General features: G+C 39.5%; 1 protein-coding gene across 7 annotated transcripts in view; it reads left to right on the top strand.

Annotated features, from left to right (window-relative positions):
• Positions 1 to 22,597, top strand: part of LOC126088314 (GATOR complex protein Iml1) — a 579,824-nt gene that overhangs the window by 133,923 nt on the left and 423,304 nt on the right. For all 7 annotated transcript variants that reach the window (XM_049906449.1, XM_049906465.1, XM_049906495.1 and 4 more), the window contains exons 11-13: positions 7,928 to 8,169; positions 12,637 to 12,861; positions 13,482 to 13,664. In XM_049906449.1, the coding sequence (XP_049762406.1) occupies positions 7,928 to 8,169; positions 12,637 to 12,861; positions 13,482 to 13,664 (650 nt within the window). The remainder of the gene's footprint in view (positions 1 to 7,927; positions 8,170 to 12,636; positions 12,862 to 13,481; positions 13,665 to 22,597) is intronic.

Here is a 22,597-nt window from a genome sequence, read left to right on the forward strand (position 1 = left end):
TGATAAAATTGAAATTCAACTCACCTCTCCTACTGAAATTAGGAAGATAATAAATTCACTCAAAAGTAAAAGCTCACATAGACTTGATGGCATTTCCAATAGAGGACTAAAATCTTGTTCCCAACAGATAAGTAGGATTCTCAGCCACATTTGCAGTAGCTCACTGAAACAGGGCATTTTTTTTTTCAGATAGACTGAAATATGCCATTGTTAAACCATTGCTTAAAAAAGGGGATAGGTCTGATGCTAGCAACTACCACCCAATATCACTTCTGACAGCTTTAGCCAAAATTCTTGAAAAAGTAACGTATTCAAGAGTAGCATCACATATTTGTAAAAATAAAGTAGTAACAAAATGTCTGTTTGGTATTCAAAAATGCTTTTCAACAGAAAATGCTATACATGCTTTCACTGATCAGGTATCAAATGTATTGAATAACTGAACATCACCCATTAGGATATTTTGTGATCTCTCAAGGGCTTTTAATTGTGTGAATCATGAAATTCTTCTGGATAAGCTTAAGTATTGTAGTATGAGTGGGACAGTACACAAAGGGTTCAATTCATATTTAACTGAAAGAATGCAGAAGGTTGAAAGTAACAGTACAGATAGTCTACAAATATCAGCACAGTCCTGTAACTGAGGAGGTATCAAGAACAGTGTCCCACGGGGTTCAGTCTTGAGTCCCTTATTGTTTTTAATATATATTAATGACTTGCCACTCTATATTCAGGAAGATACAAGCTAGTTTTTTTTGCTGATGATACAAGTATAGTAATCACACTCAGCAAGCAAGAATCAGCTGAGGAAACATTAAATAATGTCTTTCAGAAAATTATTAAGTGGTTCGCTGCAAATGGACTCTCACTAAATTTTGAGAAAACACGGTTTATACAGTTCTTACAGTAAATGGCATAACACCATTGATAAATATAGACTATGCACAGAAGTCTGTTGCTAAGGCAGAGTATTCAAAATTTGTAGATGTGTGCATTGACGAGAAATTGAATTGGAAGAAACACATCGATGATCTGCTGAAATGGTTAGGTGCATCTACTTATGCTATTGGGGTTATTGCAAATTTTGGTGATAATCATATCAGTAAATTAGCCTACTGTGCCCATTCCCTATCACTGCTTTCATATGGCGTCATATTTTGGGGCAGTTCGCCATTAAGAGAGAGAATATTCATTGCACTAAAGTATGTATTCCGAATAATAGCTGGGGCTCACCCAAGATCACCTTGCAGTCATTTATTTAAGGCACTCGGGATATTCATAGTACCTTTGCAATACATGAATTCATGTATGAAACTTGTCATTAATTACCCATTCAGATTCTGGATTAAATCTCACTTTAGCACAAAAATCTTTGGTCATTTGCCAAATAGCATTAAAAGTCTGACAAATTGCCAACCAACACTTAAAAGCAAATCAAAAGAATTTCTGAATGACAGCTCTTTCTACTCAGTGGATGAATTCTTAGATATGAAGTAGAAAAAAAAAAAAATTAAGGTAAACTTATGTTAAAGTACACATTCCACATCATTATGAAGTGTCGTATACATGATCTATGGAACAAGGATTAACGTATGCATGTATGTATGAATGAATGATCCCTGTAGCAAGGAGTTGCGGTTGTTTAATGTGGGCAGAGTTGGGGATGGAGCCATCAGGAAGCAGGAAGGAGGTGGTCAACATCTAGGAAAGTTGCACACTGGGTTGAGGAGGAACATGTGAAGTGGATGGGAAAGATGAGGTTGAGGTTGTGAAGGAATGAAGATAGGGTTTCTTGGCCCTGAGTCCAGATACTGGCATCATCAATGAACATGAACCAGACTAGGGGTTTGGTGTTTTGGGAGGCTAGGAAGATGTCCTCTAGATAGCCCATAAAACTGGTGGCATAAGAGGGTGCCATATTGGTGTGCCGCAGATTTGTTTACATACCTTCCCTTCAATTGAGAAGTAGTTGTAGGTTAGGATAAAGTTAGTTAGGTGTATGAGGAATGAGGTAGTGGGTTTGGAGTCTGAAGGAAATTTGGAAAGATAGTGTTCAATAGTGGTAAGACCATGGGCATGTGGGATGTTGGTGTATAGGGAGGTGGTGTCAACAGTGACGAATAGGGATCCAGGAGGTAAAGGGATGGGGATGGTGGAGAGTTGGTGAAGGAAGTGGTTTTGTGTCTTTGAGGTGGGAGGCTTGATTATGGGTAGTTGGTTGGAGGTGTTGGTCAGTGAAGGCTGAAATTCTTTCGGTGGGGGCACAATAACCAGCCACAATGGGGCATCCAAGATTGTTGGGTTTGTGGATTTTGGGGAGAAGGTAGAAGGTGGGTGTGCAGGGTACAATAGGGTGAGGAGGGAAATGTTTTTGGGTGAGATGTTCTGCCTTAAGCAGAGATTGGAGATTATCTTGGACTTCTGGAATGGGGTCACTATGGCATAGTTTATAGGTGGAGGACTCAGATAATTGGTGGAGGCATTCTGCCAGGTAGTCACTGTGATTCATAATAACAGTGGTTGAACCTTTTCCACAGGTAGGATGATCAAGTCAGTATTTGTTTTGAGGTTGTGTATAGCTGTTCCTTCTTCTACTGAAAGGTAGTCTACTGAGGAAGGGACCTGGGGAACGATGGTGAGATAGGTTAGAGGTAAGGAATTCTTGGAAGGGGGCCAGTGTGTGGTTAGGTGGGAGGGGGTTAAGGTTGGATGGTGTTATGAAAGGGAAGAGGCAGGGTTCAGTATTGAAATTAGGGTACAACTGTCTGCAACTTGACGTTTCTTCTGTATGGTAAGTACCAATCTGTGTTTTCCTACATTGTAGATATTCTTACCTTTAGTTTCCATTGTTTGAGTTTTGCAGAATGGCTTTGTTCCATCCTACAACCCTGTGAAGTTTTCCTTTGTTACCCTTCATTATAACATTACATTTCTCAATGTCTGTTCTTCCTCATCTTTCTTGTGTTTATTCATCGCCTTTCAAACTACATCTACTTTCGAGCCACACTGTATCAGTGATCGTCTGCACACAACACAGACGACTTCGGGACCCCGCAAATTGTAGATGCAGCATTGAATGCCCCAGATTCTCTGTCCTGTTCCTCATTGACCCTTTTCACCTATATTTCTGTTCATTTTTGACATATTTGTGTGTATATTTACGTGGTTTCACACTGTTTCACATATTTTTTTTGCATATTTTTACATCTTTGTACACATTTTGATATATCTGTGTGTGTTCTTGTGTGTCTGTGCATGTTTCTGCATGTCTTTGCATATTTTCACCTGTTTTTATGCATATTTTTGCTTATATAGCTCCTCTCACAACCATCAATACCTATTTTGCCAATTTTTGTGTCATTTCTGTTTCCTTTGCACCATTCCTGTCACAGTGAACCCTTGCTCCATCATTTGCACCAGTTTAGAAAAGTATCCCTTTCCATGGCTGAAACACTGTCCCACATCCTTTTTCTGAAATGCTGCCTGAACCTTGAAGTCCCACCAAATGGCCCAACTGCAAAGATTTCTTCCTCTGGGTACCACCCCTCCTTTCACAGTGACCTACACCTTTTCAGACTCTGCCAATCCCTGGCACTCACAAACCTGGTACTGCAAAAACATTTCCGTGGAACAGGCATCCCAGAGCCACCTCTGCTCCCTCCGCAAGATACTACTACTCTGCAATCTCTACTCCATACTTTACATCTCTGAAATGTAATCCCTTGCTCTCCAGCACATGGAGGAGCATTCCAGATACCACCTCCATTAGTTATCCAGCCTGCTGATGTCTTATTGCTGACTTGGGGCACCACTATCCATTCCCTATCTTACTCGTAGTGTTCCTTCTCACGCACCCCCATAGCAGCTAAACCCTGTCTAGCTGACCTTTTCAATTTTCCACATCTCCCAAGACTCCCTACCAACCCTCCGCGAAGTCCAAATCAAGAGCTAATACATCCCCAACTTTTCCACCAAAATCCTCAGGTCAACAGAAGTTTCAGTCCTATCCAAAGGACTCGTCCAAAGGCCTCACCTTTATCCCTACACCCAAATTTAACCACGCTTGACTTGTCAAAGACCTAGTCACCTTCTTCCGGTCCCTGCAGTGGAAGCACTTCTTTGCCACCAGTTCCTCCAATGAAGACCACCCTAATTCCAACATCAAACCCTGCCTCTTCCAATTCATACCACCATCCAACTGAGATCCTATCACCTGACCACCTGCTGGTCACCTTCCCTCTTTACTTCCAACTTAGCCTCACCATTCTCCCTCAGGTCCGTCCTTAAGAACACCAACCTTTCAGTAGAAGAAAGAACAGCCATTCACAACCTGAAAACAGATACTGATCTCATCATCCTACCTGCAGACAAAGGTTCCACCACTGTTTCGTGAATTGCAGTGACCGCCTGGCAGAAAGCCTCCACCAATTATGTGAGTCCTCCACCTATAAACTATGCCACAGCGATCCCATCCCAGAGTTCCAACACAAACTCCAATCCCTGCTTAAAGCTTTAGGTCCTTCCCAGAACATCTCCCCTGAATCTATTTCCCTCATCACCCCTATTAAACCCTGCACACTTGCCTGCTATATGCTCTCCAAAACCCACAAGTCCAACAATCCTGGATGCCGCATTGTGGCTGGTTATTGTTCCCCCACTGAAAGAATTTTGGCACTCATTGACCAACACCTCCAACCAACTGCCCATAATCCAGTCTCCCACGTCAGACACCAACCACTTCCTTCACCAACTCTCCACCATCCCCATCCCTTTACCTCCTGGATTCGTACTCATCACTGTTGATGCCACCTCCCTATACACCAACAGCTCTCATGCCCGTGGTATTACCACTATTGATCACTACCTTTCCCAATTTCCTTCAGACTCCAAACCCACTACCTCATTCCTCATACACCTTACTAACTTTATCCTAACCTTAACTGCTTCTCATTTGAAGGGAAGGTATATAAACAAGTATCAGACATTGCCATGGGCAACCACATGGCAACCACCTATACCAGCCTTTTTATGGACCATGCAGAGGGTGCCTTCCTAGTCTCTCAAAACACCAAACCCCTATCTGGTTCATGTTCATTGATGATGTCTTCATGATCTGGACTCAGTGCCAATACACCCTTTTTTCTTTACTTGATAACATCAACACCTTCTGTCCCATCTGCTTCATGTGGCCCTCCTCAACCCAGCATGCCACTTTCCTAGATGTTGACCTCCTCTGTAATGGCTCCATCCACACCTCTCTCCACATTAAACCCACCAGCCAACAACAGTACCTGCATTTCGACAGCTGTAATGCCTTCCGCACCAAAAAATCCCTCCCATACTGCCTGAACACCTGAGGATGGCATACCTACAGTGAGAATAACTCCCATGTCTACTATACTGAGGGCCTCACCAAGGCCTTAGCAGAAAGGCTATACCCACAGACCTAGTCTGCAAACAGATCTCCAGCACCATTTCCCTCACAACCCCAATCTCCTATCACCCCGAAGAACCAGCTACAAAGCAGTGCCTTCTTCATCATTTAACATCACCCTGGAGGGGTACAACTGGTTTACATTCTTCATCAGTGCTTTGATTACGTGTCGTCATGCCCTGAAATTAAAGTTATGCTACCCAAGATCCTTCCTGCCCCTTCTAAAGTGGTTTTCTATTGAGAACTCAACATACACAACATCCTAGTCCATCTGTATGCCACTCCCAATCCCAACCCCTTCCCATGGGGATCATATCCCTATGGAATACCCAGGTGCAGGACCTGCCTAAACTGTCCAACCTGGACTTCCTATTCCAGTCCTGTCACAGGTTTTTCTTCCCCATCGGTGGGCAGGCCACCTCTGAAAGCAGTCATGTCATATACCATATCTGCTTCAATCATAGCACATCTTTTTATATTCGTGTGACTACCAACTAGCTATCCACCAGAATGAACCGCCTCTGCCAAACTGTGGCTAAGAGCAAAGTAGACCATTCTGTAGCACAGCATGCAGATAAACATAACAAGCTTGATTTTAATGGATGCTTCACTACACAAGCCATCTGAATCCTCTCCTCCACTGTCAGCTTCTCTGAACTGTGCAGGTAGGAGTTATCCTTACAACTCATTCTGCACTCTCCTAACCATCCTGGCCTCAACTTATGGTAATATACTTCCCTCACACTCTCCTCCCAACAGTTTCTTCCCCTCTGTCATGCCACCTCTTTCCCATTCTTTTCTCGTACTGTCTTGGTTTGCCACTGTATGCTAACACACTTGGCCATCTTTCCCTTCTTCTCTCCTCTTTCACTCTGTTTTCCCTACCTCCTTGCCCCAAAACTTCCTTGCACTGCGCCTGTTGGCAATATAGACAGTGCTCCTCTCTCCCTCCACTCATACACTGCTATGTGTCCTCCTTCCCTGACAACTCGGGATTGGTGCCTCCATTCTACTTGACAGTTGCATTCTGGGCCAAGCTGCCTGAGATAAAACAGTCATGTGTGGATGAGATGTGCTTGCTTTTTTGAATGAATGTCGAGTTTCTCTTTCCTTTTCTGATGTGTCTGAAAGCTTATGTGTAAGTGCCGTTAAATGTGCCTGCCTGCAACTTAACGTGTCATCATTATGGTAAATGGTAATCTGTTTTTTGTTACATTGGTGATATTCCAACGTGGAGTTTCTATTTTGATTCCACCGTATAATTAGTTTGTTTGTGTGTTTCTGTTGTGTACATATTTTTTTCCCAGTACTTTCAAGGAGGATGTAAGTCATGATACTGGTTATTTATATCTGTCTTACTAGCTGTCTTGTAAAGAATGTCTGTTAATAGTGCACCTCTGCCTCTGACTATTTAGAAATGCACCACCAAGCAATAAACTATTGACTGTATGGCATGTACACCAAAGACAATTTAATTAGGGGAAAAAAGGTAGCAGAAAATATTCCTTTCCATCATTGTTAGAACCAAAATATCACATTTACAGAAATGTGAACCTGATTATTACACAACTGGTGCCCCAGTTTCCTAATTACTAGAAGCTTATCATCTTACTCCTCCCACTTTCCAGCTGAGTTTCAAAATTTTTTGCGTTATATTTTAGGAAGTGAGGAACACTGACTGGTATATGAAATGACTTTATTTTCTAATATTCTTCTATGGTATTAATTGTCAAGTGTTTTAGTTTTCCTCTGCCTGAATTAAACTCAAAATACTTCAAAATGTAAAGCCTAAAAGTTCCTATAATTTAGATTCTCCCCCCTCCTATCAGATTTGTTTACCAAAATTTAAATTTAAAAAAGACTTTGGAGGAGATAAAAAGTTTCTTAATACACAGTTTCCTAAATCCCTTTGACATTTCATGTATGCATGAAATTAATTATTAATTGGATGTCCTTACACTGGTTATAAACACAGAGTGGTGTTAGTAATAAAGTCAGGTGTGTTATCTTGTATAATGCAACAATTGTGAATATTTGATGACTAGTGAAATGTTATTCAGTCTTCTGTTAGCAGTTTTGTGTGAAGTGGGTCATTTTTTAAGCTTTATGTAAGTACTCACAGTTAGAGAACTTTTTTTGCTGATCCCTTGGGTTTTAGCTGGTAGATGTCGATCAGAATGGTGGCAATATGAGTTGAGCAACTTGTTGATGTGTGTGGGATGGCTTTTAATGTAGATGAGATCAATCAAGAACATTCTAAGTGATTCAAGAATATAATCCTTTCTTTCTGTATTTTTGGCAGGTAAGTGAATTTGCAGTTGAAGCTGTACATTCTCAAGATCAGATAATAAGCGGCTAGTTTTGTTTAACATTTAAAGTGTGTGAAAATGTTACACGATACACTACCTATTCATAACCTTCCTTTCATTAGATGAGAGACTGTTATATTTTAGAAAAGTGGAGTAACATTCTGAGTTTTTGAATCACTTCCAGATTTTCTCGTAGTTTACAACGCATGAATAGCCGTACCAGAAGGAGTGGGACTCTGGATACTCAGTCAAGCAGTGGACAAAAAACTGTGAGCAGAAAAATGTCAGACCCAGACATTCATCATTCAGGGGGTGATATTGGCTCTCCAACTGGCAGTTCTGCGCCTCGTTCAGCTGCAATTTCCATCCCATATCACCACTCAAGTCATGCATCATCACCACAGCAGTCATCTGGAAATGCAGAATGTAAGTTTCACTTAATAATGAGTGTAAGAAGTATTCTTCTCAAGAAATTCAAAGACCTTTCTTTTGTTTCACTCCCTCTTCTTTCTTTCCTTCAAAACTTTTTTCCCCTTCTGCCTGTTGAACACTTGATTTTAATGACGAAAACTGCAGTTATTCATTTGCTCATAGCACTGATACAGTTTCTATATTGGAGGAAAATTTTTTGAATCTATCTTTAATTGAGAAACACATGTTAATTAAAACATCAAGTTAATACTGCATGTCCAGCTTAGGGTGTGAACCCAGGTCTCTCTTTCATAGGCATTGTGCTTCCAGTTACACCGCTGAGCATTCCTGATAGACCATATTGGAGCTTTTACGTGTCATAAGGTCTTCCCCTTTACTCCCAAACTCTTCTGACAGTGATAACAGATTTCTGGGTTGACTGACATGATCATACTACTGGAATGCAGTTTACTGATTTATGTTAATTATTCAAACCTTTTTTTAGGGATTATGTGACTCATGGGAAGCTTCCATGTGTGATTTATGTGGCCTTCCATGAAGATACCAATAATTTGTCTGTGGTTGTCCATATTACGGATGGTAAAACAGAAAAAATCCATTCATATTGTAATAATCAAGGAAACCCTTCAGATGAGACAGAAATACCTCCTGGGGTGGGTTGTCATCTGGCTGCCCTATGTCCTTTCTGTTGTGAAACAATACTGAGTTGGTGAGGTATTGTGATATCCATGTGATTAATGCTCCTGGGTCTTAAACTGCTGCTAAGATAGCAAAAATTGAGTTTTGACTTGACAAAATGTGTGCTTGTTGACAGCTGTTGAGTACAAGGTTAGTGCTAGTGCTTGACCTCAGCTTGCTGATATATGTGCTATTCAGTTCTTTGAACAAATCTGAAAGCTATATTAGTTGCTGAGACATGACTAGAGTTACACTACTCTCTGACTAGAGATGGCTTCGAGTTGCATAGGTTTTCTCTGCTTCATTGCCCAACCCGAAAAAAGACATTAAGTCAAGATGGTTACAATGGAGAAATTTTGTACCAATTCAGGATGACCAGTTACAAACTGATAAGGACTACATTAACAATTGAAGGCAAGGTAGATTTAACAGCCTCCACCGTATGAGCCAGCTCTCATTATCCAGTCAGAGTATTGGCTACAGCTCTGTCATACATTGGTGATGATACTCAACCTGACTGAAATTATGCAGTCAGTTTCTTGAATCAGAAATAATCATAATATTGTTCGCTGATGAGAAACTAAGTAAATTTTTGCGATATTTCAAAGAAATTGTACATGAGAATCTGACCTGTATTGAGTGAGAAGAAGATATTACTGGTTTCATAGATGCTGATTTGGGAAATCCTAACATTGAAAGGAAAGTGTACAAGGGTTCCAATTTTGTCTCATCCAGAATAACGATCTCATGGTGTGTATGCAAGCAGAGTCTCATCAGTGTTTCACCATCTGAAGTAGAATACAAAAATTGCCATGGAAAGTGATTTACTTTTCAACATTTGTAAAATAACTGAGTTTGAAGAATCTGTTGTAAGTAATTTCATGACAGTTACCAGAATGAGATTTTCACTCTGCTGCGGAGTGTGCGCTGATATGAAACTTCCTGGCAGATTAAAACTGTGTGCCCGACCGAGACTCGAACTCGGGACCTTTGCTTTTCGCGGGCAAGTGCTCTATAACTTGTCTAGAAAACTATCATCTGTGTGCTATGGGCTAAAAATTTTAAAGGTTACAACAAGCAAAACAACAGTACTGCAAGCATACTATGCACAGTTCCACTCACTAGTTCGATATGGGATCGTTTTCTGGGGATACTCAACTCACAGTGTAAAGTTTTTTAGAATGCAAAAAAGAGCTCTAAGAATAATTTGTGGCCTTAAAAAGATGGAGTCCTGTAAATCCAATTTTACTGAGCTTGGTGTTCTAAATGTTCCAAGTTTATTCATTTATGAAACGATCTTGGTAGAGCACTTGCTCGCGAAAGGCAAAGGTCCCGAGTTCGAGTCTCGGTCGGGCACACAGTTTTAATCTGCCAGGAAGTTTCATGACAGTTAGTTAAAACAGTTTTGTTTGAGAATTTTTCCTGCCTTTATTAACAGCTCTCATTGCTAATATTCAGTTGCTTGTTCAGTATTTGTCATAAGACCAATATTTGACGTCAACCATGTGATTTAGGATTGAATGAATGAATGATGGATTTACTCTCATGTTGATACATTGTGTGTCGTTATTTTCATAGCTTTGTGTACGTAATTGAAGACTCATATTGTATGTTTCCTTCTTTCTTACTGTTTTAACTACAGGTATTTAAAATGGCCACTGAAGTGTCAAGGAAATTGGAAATACATAGTTTTGGAAACTGTAGAGTAGCACGTAGATATATTCAATAACAGTTTGTTCGTATCTGTCAAATGATTTATTTTAAAAACTGGTGTATTTCCAGATATTTTTAAAATAGCAAAAGTTACACCGTTGCTAAAAAAAGGTTCTTCTGAAAAAATATCAAACTATCAACCCATGTCACAGTTAAGTTCCTTCTCAAAAATTCTAAAACAACTCTTCTATGACAGGCTTTTAAGTTTCATAAATAAATATGCACCTCTTACAGTACAGCAACATGGTTTTAGAAAGTCTAGATCTACACAGACAGCAATTTCCAATTCTTAGACTGCATTTTAAAATCCCTTGATCAATATAAATTAGCTGCAGGTATTTTTCTAGATCTATCAAAAGCCTTTGACGTCCTGGACCATAACATTCTGCTCGAACAATTAGAAAGATGAGGAGTAATAGGTTTAGCACATAGCTGGTTATGTTCATACCTAAAAAACCGCAGGCAAAAAGTATCAATTCAGTATGAATTCAACAAAATGAATAAAACAAGAAACAACTCCTTTCTTTCTAGCAAATTACCAATAAATATGGTGTACCACAGGGCTCAGTCTTAGGTCCACTACTTTTCTTGATTTATGTGGACGACTTAGTTGAATATATGAGTCCCACAAAAACTATCCTATTTGCCTATGACACCAGCATATTGCTCCCTGGATCCAGTCCAGGAACTTTGCAGTCCACAGCAGAAAGTTCTATGAAAAGACTTTGAGTGGTTCACAAAAAACAAGCTCATTATAAATACTGAAAAAGCTGTGTGTGTCGATTTGTGTTTAATTCCTCCAACTAATCAAATGTCTATTCAAGCACAATTAAAAAATGATTCCCTAGAAAATGTAAATGTCACAAAATTTTTGGGTCTATAGGTTCAGCAAGACTTAAAGTGGGACACCCATAAATAACTTGTCTAGAAAACTATCATCTGTGTGCTATGGGCTAAAAATTTTAAAGGTTACAACAAGCAAAACAACAGTACTGCAAGCATACTATGCACAGTTCCACTCACTAGTTCGATATGGGATCGTTTTCTGGGGATACTCAACTCACAGTGTAAAGTTTTTTAGAATGCAAAAAAGAGCTCTAAGAATAATTTGTGGCCTTAAAAAGATGGAGTCCTGTAAATCCAATTTTACTGAGCTTGGTGTTCTAAATGTTCCAAGTTTATTCATTTATGAAACTATCTTGTTCACTACCTCCTGAAAACAAGCAAACTGCTACATAACAAAAATGTACATAACTATAGTACTAGAGGGAAATACAATATACACCAAAAATACCACAGAACAACCACCTGTCAGTGGAGCATAATTATCATTGGTGTAATACTACACAATATGATACCAGAGGAAATAAAAAATGCTGCTCATCCAATATTTAAAGCTAAACTAAAGGCATTTCTAATAAAGCACTGTTACTGTTCTGTCAGAGAATTCTGAATATGTAACAAAATTAATTGTAATAGGTACCTATTTTTCATTTGCCTACTATTTTGCTAATACTATGTATTATTGTAACTTATCTTTGACCTGTCCAATATCAATTGTACAATTTGCGCTGTATGGGTGGGGGGGGTGGGGGGGCAATTGTTATTCTCAGTGAACTAAGAACATTCCTCTTGCCTGATGGACACTAGTTAAGAGCTAAGGATGCGAATGAAATTTATTCAACAAGTAGACAAATATATCTTACTACATTCACATGTGGGTTAAAGGTCTTTTCCGTGGCATTGGCTTGTTTGATTTATACCGGAATAACAGTTCCTTTCACTTGTGTTTGATTTAGTTCAGCTTTATACAATTTCAGATAAAACTGTATAAATGACTCTTCCTTGTTCAAGAGAAACCTACATAATTTGTCATCAAATGTGGAGTTAATGATAGATATTTATAGAAAAAACCTCCACATGCTATCTGATTTGTTGGATGAAATATGTTCAGGAAGCAAGTAAATATTTCCATTGCAATAGTAAACTAAAAAAAAAAATCATCTTTTGTTGCACTGTTAATTGATGGTTATTCTTGCAAGAATTTTGAATTTTTGAAATCTATTCCAGCACTTAAGCAGAAAGCATTTGCAATACAGTCTGAAATACAGGAAGGTGAAACATCTCCTCCAGTCCGACCTGTTGTTGGAAGTGCTGGATCTCCAAGCAACATGCCCCAAGGACAAGTCAATTTTCCACGGACAGGAAGAGCACTAATTAATCCATTTGATCCTTCTCATGTAACAATAAAGTTGACATCAAACAGGAGACGATGGACTCATATTTTCCCTAAAGGTTTGTATTCATAGTAACAGCTTTTTGTATTATACACCTATTGAACCTGAAAATTTCTTATGGAGAACTCTTAGTACTTTTTTATTGTATTGGTACCAATGCATTATTGAGTAGTAGTCTGGGCATGACCATTTTGAGGCAATTTTTCAGACATCCAGCTGTCCATTCAAGAGATTTGAACTCCAGTCACCCTTAATCATTTTCAGATGTGTTTTCTTTCATGTGACAATTGAATCACATTAACCACGTGATTCTTTGCAGCCAGTCTGAGATACATCTCTCTTAACAATAATGTAATCTTCAATTTATAGTTTGTATTCCAGGATACTTTGTTAGCTGCACTCCCATCACACAATCATTTTCCAAAATTTCATTGCCAGTATCTCTCTTAAAAACATAAAAAATATTTGTTACAACCCAGTGATAGACAAAATATGTAAATTTTGGTTACTATATAGATCCTTCTAACATCTCTCCAACTTGTTCCATGAAACATGTATCTGACATGGATTCATGACAGGCCTGCCTGTTATTATGTAAGATTTAAATAAATATGAACTAAGCTCAGGTTTTTGGTTCTGGATTAACGTAACTGGTAAAATCTATATCCATTTTTATAGGACCTACTGGAGTGCTAATTCAGCAGCATCATTATCAGGCTGTACCTACAATACCTGCAAGTGATCAACCTATATTTGATGGAACAGCTACTTTAAGCTCATCTCCCCAAAATGAGAACTCATCTTCATCAAGTGTTTCGAGACCACTACAAAGATCGTCATCACAAGTAGCATTTCAGGACAGTGAGTAACAAGATTCTCAGTATAAGTCTTTCAAAACATGCAAAATTGCATTTGATAATATTAAGAAATTTATACTACCTGCAACAAATTTATGTCCATATCAAATTTATAGGTGGTAGTGTGTTCAACAGCTGCCCACGTTGTCCATTTACCTTTACAGATTTAAATCTATTTTGAACTTATATTGGAAGGTTTTTTTTGGTTGAAGTGCAGTGGAGACATGATATTGCCTTACTTCTGCTATCAAAAGTATTTATATAAGATATTCATAGCCTTATTATGTATCATGTGGTATCCGTACCAATTAATATTTATATTAGCAAACCAAATAATGCTTTGCAATTGCTAAATATGTATGGGAAATTAGGATTTAAGTCATGATGTCATACTCTCTCCTTTCTCTGTCCATCTCCCCCATCTCTCTGTCAATTTCCTGCCTTCCACCTCCCCCTTCCCCCCCCTGCTCTCCGGCCATTTTATCACCCCCCCCTCCCCCCCCACCCTTTCCCTTAAGATTTGTTTATTGGTATTGCAAACAAAACCGTGATTTGGAATTTAAGTTGCTTAAATAAATAGGTAAATGGTTTGGTTTAGGATCATTTGTAGATGGGTTATGAGAGCTACCTCTGTTGCAGAAACAACAAAACAAACATGCCAAATTTAAACAGATACAAAATCCCCAAGATTGGCAATCTTTTACAGAAGCTCAAAATTTAGCACAGACTTCAGTGCAAGATTCTTCTAACAGTTTCCACAACAAATCTTTGCCTCAAAACTTGGCAGAAAATCCAAAGAGATTCTGGTTGTATGTGAAGTATGTTAGCGGCAAGAAACAATCAATGCCTTCTCTGCGCAATAGCAATGGAGATACTATCGAAGACAGTGCTGCCAAAGCAGAGTTACTAAACACAGCCTTCCGAAATGCCTTCACAAAAGAAGACGAAGTAAATATTCCAGAATTCGAATTGAGAACAGCTGCCAACATGAGTAACGTAGAAGTAAATACCCTCAGAGTAGTGAAGAAACTTAAATCATTTAGTAAAAGCAAGTCTTCTCGTCCTGACTGTATACCAATTAGGTTCCTTTCGGGGAACGCTGATGCATTAGCTCCATACTTATCATATACAACAGTTCGCTCGACGAAAGAACCATACCCAAAGACTGAAAAGTTGCACAGGTCACACCAATATTGAAGAAAGGTAGTAGGAGTAACCCACTAAATTACAGGCCCATATTGTTAACGTCGATATGCAGCAGGATTCTGGAATATATATTGTGTTCAAACATTATGAATTACCTCGAAGAAAACTGTCTATTGAATCACAGTCAACATGGTTTTAGAAAACTCGCTCTTGTGAAACACAACTAGCTCTTTATTCACATGAAGTGTTGAGTGCTATTGACAAGGGATTTCAGATCGATTCCATATTTCTGGATTTCCGGAAGGCTTGTGATACTGTACCACACAAGCGGCTTGTAGTGAAATTGCGTGATTATGGAATATCGTCTCAGTTATGTGATTGGATTTGTGATTTCCTGTCAGAGAGGTCACAGTTCATAGCAATTGATGGAAAGTCATTGAGTAAAACAGAAGTGATTTCTGGCATTCCCAAAGGTAATGTTATAGGCCCTTTGCTGTTCCTTATCTATATAAATGATTTGGGAGACAATCTGAGAAGCCGTCTTAGGTTGTTTGCTGATGACACTGTCATTTATTGACTAATAAAGTCATCAGAAGATCAAAACAAATTGCAAACTGATTTAGAAAAGATATCTGAATGGTGTGAAAATTGGCAGTTGACCCAAAATAACGAAAAGTGTGAGGTCATCCACATGAGTGTTAAAAGGAATTCATTAAACTTTGGTTACACGATAAATCAGTCTAATCTAAAAGCTGTAAATTCAGCTAAATACCTAGGTATTACAATTATAAACAACTTAAATTGGAAAGAACACACAGAAAATGTTGTGGGGAAGGCTAACCAAAGACTGCGTTTTATTGGCAGGACACTTAGAAAATCTAACACACCTACTAAGGAGACTGCCTACACTACGCTTGTCCGTCCCCTTTTAGAATACTGCTGTGCAGTGTGGGATCCTTACCAGATAGGACTGATCGAGTACATCGAAAGGTTCAAAGAAGGGCAGCATGTTTTATATTATCGCAAAATATGAAGAGTGTGTCACTGAAATGATACAGGATTTGGGCTGGACATCATTAAAAGAAAGGTGTTTTTTGTTGCGATGGAATCTTCTCATGAAATTCCTATCACCAACTTTCTCCTCTGGACGAGAAACTATTTTGTTGACACCAACGTACATAGGGAGGAACGATCACCACGATAAAATAAGGGAAATTAGAGCTCGTATGGAAAGATACAAGTGTTTGTTTTTTCCGCACGTTATACGAGATTGGAATAATAGAGAATTGTGAAGGTGGTTCAATGAACCCTCTGCCAGGCACTTAAATGTGATTTGCAGGGAAGCCACGTAGATGTAGATAGATGTAGATCTGCTGGATTTGTGAGGATAGTAGCTGGATCTGTGGGTACAGTAGCTTCAAAGACAGTACATCACATAGTTTTAAGCTGCAAATGGGTTGTATTACAAAGTTTCAGATGATTCTGATTCTGTAGTAGTATTCTGATCATAAGCTGATAAGCCATAAATACAACTTACCTGTTTTCTGTTAAAATTGACTGTAAGGAACAAACCAAAACAGCCAACTGTTGTGTCTACACAACAGATTGCTGGTTTGGTTTATTCCTTGCAGTCAATTTTATATATAAAATAGTAAAGAATATATATAGGAGGACCAATTTGTGTAATGGTTTGATTGCAAGAATGACAACACAATTGCACATTTTCACAGCATGGCATTCTTTCTTGCAGTCAGTTTTAAGAGACAACCTATATATATTCTTGTTCAAAAAAAATTGTAGCCTATGTCTGTCTGAATGTTTATTAGTGTATTGTGTAAAAATAATTTGAGGTAAACCACTTGAGAACATTTTGAGATGTTTGCTAACAGCGTATCCACAATCTGAGTAAAATCTGGGAACAAGACACACACACACACACACACACACACACACACACACATAAATGCACAATACAGGAACTCACATGGCACACAAGAGATCAAATAAAAATGGTGAGATATTAATCAGCTTCTGCGAAAATTTTGATCTTAAAAAATCATGTTCACACAATTCCTTAAACCTGCAAACAAACTTACAACATGGAGATCACCAAACTCGACTTTGGGTGAGTTTCTGATAGACCACGTTGCTATATCCCATAAGAATACCAAGTAAATACCCAACGCATAAACAAGAAAGGCTTTTTTTGAGTCAGACCACCGTTTGCTGCAAATAAGGATTAGATTTCATCCTAACAGAAAAAAAACCACAAATGACTAAAATGTTCAGAATTCATCCAGAACACCAGAAACTCAGCAAGAGAGAAGTTCTTCAGTAAATTAGGCAATCAAATCCAACACATTGGAAGGAAGTTGCAGAAGTTCAGAAAAGGCACTATGAGAATAGGGAGACCCGAAGAAGGAGAAAGCACAGGTGGTGGAACAGTGCATATGATAAAGAAATAGAAGAGCAAATACAAGAATGGAAAACTTTCAGTAGCAACAATGGCAGGAATTTTTGACTACACATAAAAGTTGATCTAAGGCAATACGAAGCAAAAAGTGTAAATATGCTATAAACAAGCTTAAAAACATTGAACAAGAGTTTATCAAGAACAACACCAAACATTTTTACAAAATTTTCAGGAAAAACCTGACAGGATATCAACCTCTTAATCTGTGCTTTTGCCGGCCTTACGGATCACTGGAAACCACCACAAGGAATAGCTGTCAAATTTTAGCTAATTATTTTCACTCACTCCTCAACTGCGAGTCTCCGATAGAACAACCAGATTTTGAAAAACCCCCATACAATCCTGATTCAGAACCACAATCTCTTAAGGAAGTAAAGGAAATAACCAACTATTTGCAGAACAAGAAGTCTCCTGGGGAAGATGGAATAATAGCAGAAGTAGGGAATTAAATGACAATAACCTCACTCGAGCAACTCACAGAATTACATCAAACATTTGTGAAACTGAACAAATACTTGCAGAGTGCATACGTGCATTAATTCATTCTCTCCATAAAAAAGGAATGAAAACCAATCCAAATAACTACAGGGAAATTTCATTGGTCCCTGTGATATATAAAATACTCTTCAGAAGTCGTGTTAAGTTGACTAAAAGAACAGGTGGACCAGTTTACAGGAGAGTATCAGGCAGGTTTCGCAAAGGTCGATCTTGCATAACAGATATGGAACTTAAAGACAATCTTGCAAATGAGACAATGTAGCAATACTGTGGTAACTTTTGTCGACTTTAAAAAGGCTTATGATCCAACAGATAGGCAAACATTATTCCACACTTTAGAGGAATTTAATATTGACAGGAAAACAAGATCAGATAGCCAACAGACATTAATAGGTACAAACTCCAAAGTTAAATTCATGGGACAAACATCATCAGCATTTCATATTCATACTAGTGTTTGCCAAGGAGATGGTCTCCCGCCCCCCCCTGCCCTGGCCCCCGCCCCCCTTCTATGTCACATGATTCTGGAAAAAAATTTTGAGGACATGGGAAAAGGAAATAAAGGGAATTCAGCTCAGGGTAAAAAAGAGCAGAGAATCAGTTTGAAATGTCTCACTTTCGTGGACGATCTTGCCATTCTAACCAACAACAGAGAAGAAGCCAGACTTGCACTGGAGAAGCTTCATGGAATCTCACAGAAAACTGGCCTACAAATCTCCTATTATAAGACTCAGTACATGGAAAGCAAGCCTGCAGGCAATCTCCCCATTACAACTCAGTATGGGAGAGTGGCAAAAGTAACGTACTTTAGTATCTAGGAGAGAGAATCCAGTCATCAGGACTGAACTTCATCGCCAATCAAAAAAGAATCTCCAAATTACAAGAAGCATATAAGCTCACTTGGAATCACTACAATAAAAATCTATTTCTGTCAATGCAAAACTAAGGCAATACAACGGAGGTGCTCTACCAGAACCACTGTATGCTGCAGAAACTGCAGTGATTCATGGTCATACCAAAATCAGAGAAATTGAAAAGCAAGAAAGAAAAATTCTGAGGAAAATTATGGACCAATGTCTCATGAAGGAATCTGGATAAAGAGGCCAACAAGAGAGATCTACAAAGAGGTAGAGACAATAAAGGAGACCTTTAGAAAGAGAAGGATGAAATTTTTAGGACATATCAGCAGGAGGAACAAGAACAAGCTCACAAGGCAAATATTCGATGTAGCAATTACTAGCATAAACAAGACAAAGTGGATCACTGAAACAGAGGAAGACATTAAGAAACTGATAATCACTCAAGACAACATAAACAATCGAGAACACTTCAGGAACATGATAAAGAAACATACACGTAAACAAAATGCACCGAGAAAAGAACAGGAAATAAGTGGTTGGAAGAATGCAAGAGGGAGCACAGCAGGCATGTGAAGAGAATTTGGGAAGAACGAAGGAAGGAATAGAAATCACAATTACTCAATTTAAATCGATCTCTTAAAAGTGAGCAATCCAAAATAAACAATAGTAATAATAATAATAACAACAATATTCCCTAAGTCCATATGAATGTTTATTAAGCCATCACATAAAAAAAAAGAAAAACACTTTTGGATTGAAGAAGACCACTCACCAAAAGCCAGCAGCATTGAGTTGTCGATAGGTGCACACTTAAGAAAGGAAACTTGCTAGCTTTTCAGAGTTATCCTTTGATGAGCAAGAGTAAAACACACACACACACACACACACACACACACACACACACACACACACACACACACATGACTATACCCCTACATGGTGCTGGCTAGATGAACATTGTTTTTCAGCATGTGCAGTGGTTGTTGTGGGGGAAGTGTCAGTTAGGGTGGGTAGAGGGACAGTGAGGCTAAAGGCAGGGAGGCGGACTGGGGTTGGATGATTGGTGGCTAGGAGGGAGATGGCCGGTTTGCCGCCTTGGAATGTGGAACGGAGGGGTGGCAGGTATATGGGCTGACCCAACTGCAGTGGCCTGTGGGTAGTGACACATACTTGAAGGCAATGTGGGACATGAAATGGGTGACAGATGAAGGAAAGGAAAATGATAGGGTGGAAGGTGCAAGGGCAGTGGTTTACCTGAGATTGAGGCCAGGACGATTACAGGAGGAGATGATGTGCTATAAGGGTAACTTCCATCTGTGTATTTCAGAGAAGCTGGTGGTGGAGGGAAGGATCCAGATGGCTCAAATTGTGAAGCAGTCAATGAAACTGAGCATGTTGTGCTCAGCTGCATGTTGTGCTACCTGGTGGCTGCAGTTTTAGTAGTGACCGTTCATCCTGGTGGACAGCTTCATGGTAGTATGAAATAGGTGTAGCCATGTAAGTTGATTGAGCAGGTCATGGTGCTTCGTCTGCTATAAGGATATGATCCCTGTGGCAAGGGGTTGGGAAGCATAAGGATGGAATAGACTGTTGTGTAGGTTGGGTGGATGATGGGACACTGCTTTAGGTGGTGTGGGAAGGATATTGGATAGTATGACTCTCATTTCTGGGTAGGATGGTAGATAATCAAAGACCCAGCAAAGGTTATGGTTCAGTTATATCAGTCTGTGGTGATATTGGGTGATGAGGGCAGTGCTCCTTTGGAGCTGATTCTTGGGGGTGATGGTAGGAATGGGTGTTTGTGTGAGGATATGGCATGGGAAATCTGTTTGTGGACTAGGTATGGGGATATTGCCTGTCTGTGAAGGCAATTGTGAGGCCTTCAGAATACTGGGAAAGGGAATTTTGTCACTGCAGATATGTTTTCCACAGGTGACTAGACTGTTTGTAAAGGATATTTTGCTGTGGGAGTGATGGCAGCTGCCAAAATGTATGTACCAACAGTACCTGTATTTCTACAGCTGCCATCCCTTCTACAGCAAAAAATCCTCCCGTACAGCCTAGCCATCTGTGGACAATATTTCTGCAGTTCTGCGAAATTCTTTGCCAGTATGATGAAAGCCTCACAAAGACATTCACAGGCAGGCAGTACCCCCCCTCCCAGTACCTTTATATCTTCACATGTCCCCAGTCCTCCTCCTACCACAAGAACCAGCTACAGAGGAGCACCCTCCTCTTTACTCAATATCACCCTCGGTTGGGACAGTTGAACCATATCCTACACCAGGGCTTTGATTATCTCTCATCTTGCCCTGATATGACAGGGTGTGTACCAGGGCTTAACAACTGGCTGGTTTTGAGTGCAAGTATTCGCGTCTGCTCAGGCACGTGCTCGCGAGCAGGTGCAAGGTCGCAGAGTAGGGAGGGTGGGGAGGGAAGGGAAATGCGCGCGCGCACATTTGGATAGGGCCGCAGCGTGCCTATTGAATTCGCGCCGACTGTGTAACGTTTAAAGTACTACAATCAGCTCTAACAGTCACTTCGCTGGTTAAGAATCATGTCAAGTCGCCGTTGTGTAACCCCAACCATGCTTTCGCAGTTCAACCCCCCATTGGGAGGAATTTATCTGTTTACAGAAAAAGATGGTGTTGCAAAATGTTTAGTATGTCACAAAATGCTGAATTCTTTTAAGAAATTTAATTTGCAGCGACATTATATGTCGTACCACGCGAAAGACTACGGAAGTGGAAAATGTGATGGACCAGATCGTGCACAGGAAGTTATTAAACTTAAAAGGAAGCTATCCGAAGAAGATCTGGACGATGAAGAAAAATCACCTGAGGCAGCTCTCAGAGTGAGTTACAAAATTGCTTTGCTTTTAGCAAAATCCCTGCTCCCCATCACTGATGGCGATTTAATAAAAGAATGTTTGGTAGTTGCAGCGGAACATTTGTGTCCATCTCAAGTTGAACAGTTTCGGATTGTGCCATTATCTAACATGACCATTATGCGTCGCATACAGGACATGGCAGACGACGTCCAGAGCCAGCTTGCAAATATACTTAAAGATTTTATGGCGTATTCTCTGCCTCTGGACGAAAGTCTTGATATCACAGGAACAGCACAGCTTACCACATTTATTAGAGGTGTTAATAGAGATCCTCAGGTGAGGGAGGAGCTCCTCGATGTAGTAGCCATGAAGAACACTACAACCGGAGGTGATATTTTTAAGTAGTGTTGAAGAAAATGTCGAAAATATAGGATTGTCGTGGAATTCTTTAGTTTCAGTGTCTACAGACGGTGCACCAGCGATGACAGGGAAAAAATCAGGTTTCGTCGCGCTGTTGAAGGAGAAAATGCAAAAACTGACCGTGCCGAATGAAACAAGGGGCGTTCACTGGCTGATCCACCAGGAAAACTTATGTGCAAAGAGTATCACTCTAAAAAATGTGATGAGTGTTGTTTTTCGTACAACCAATTATATAAGGAAGCATGGGCTACAACACAGGCAATTTAAAAGCTTTGTTGAGTATGTAGAAAGCCAGTATGGTAGCCTGCCTTATTACAGCTGGCTTAGTCGTGGCGAATTATTAAATCGATTTTTTTGCCTATTAGATGAGATAAATATGTTCAAGGAAATAAATAATATGCGTGTTCCTGAATTGAAAGAGCCTTCATGGAAATGTGATCTCGCGTTCTTAGCAGATTTAATTAGCCATCTGAATGCTTTGAACATTTCACTACAAGGTAAAGATCTGCTAATTACTCATTTCATAGATCGAATACGAGCTTTTAAAATGAAATTGACACTTTGGGTGAGTCAGCTGGAAACAGGAAATCTAGCTCATTTTTCTACATTACCATCCATGCAAGATGTTCACAAAGACTGTGAATGTTATTCACATGCCCTTAAGGAAGAATTTGATCAACACTTTCAAGATCTGACAGCATTAGACAGTG

Source organism: Schistocerca cancellata, chromosome 1 (assembly GCF_023864275.1).
Source record: "Schistocerca cancellata isolate TAMUIC-IGC-003103 chromosome 1, iqSchCanc2.1, whole genome shotgun sequence".
In the NCBI taxonomy this organism is placed as follows: domain Eukaryota; kingdom Metazoa; phylum Arthropoda; class Insecta; order Orthoptera; family Acrididae; genus Schistocerca; species Schistocerca cancellata.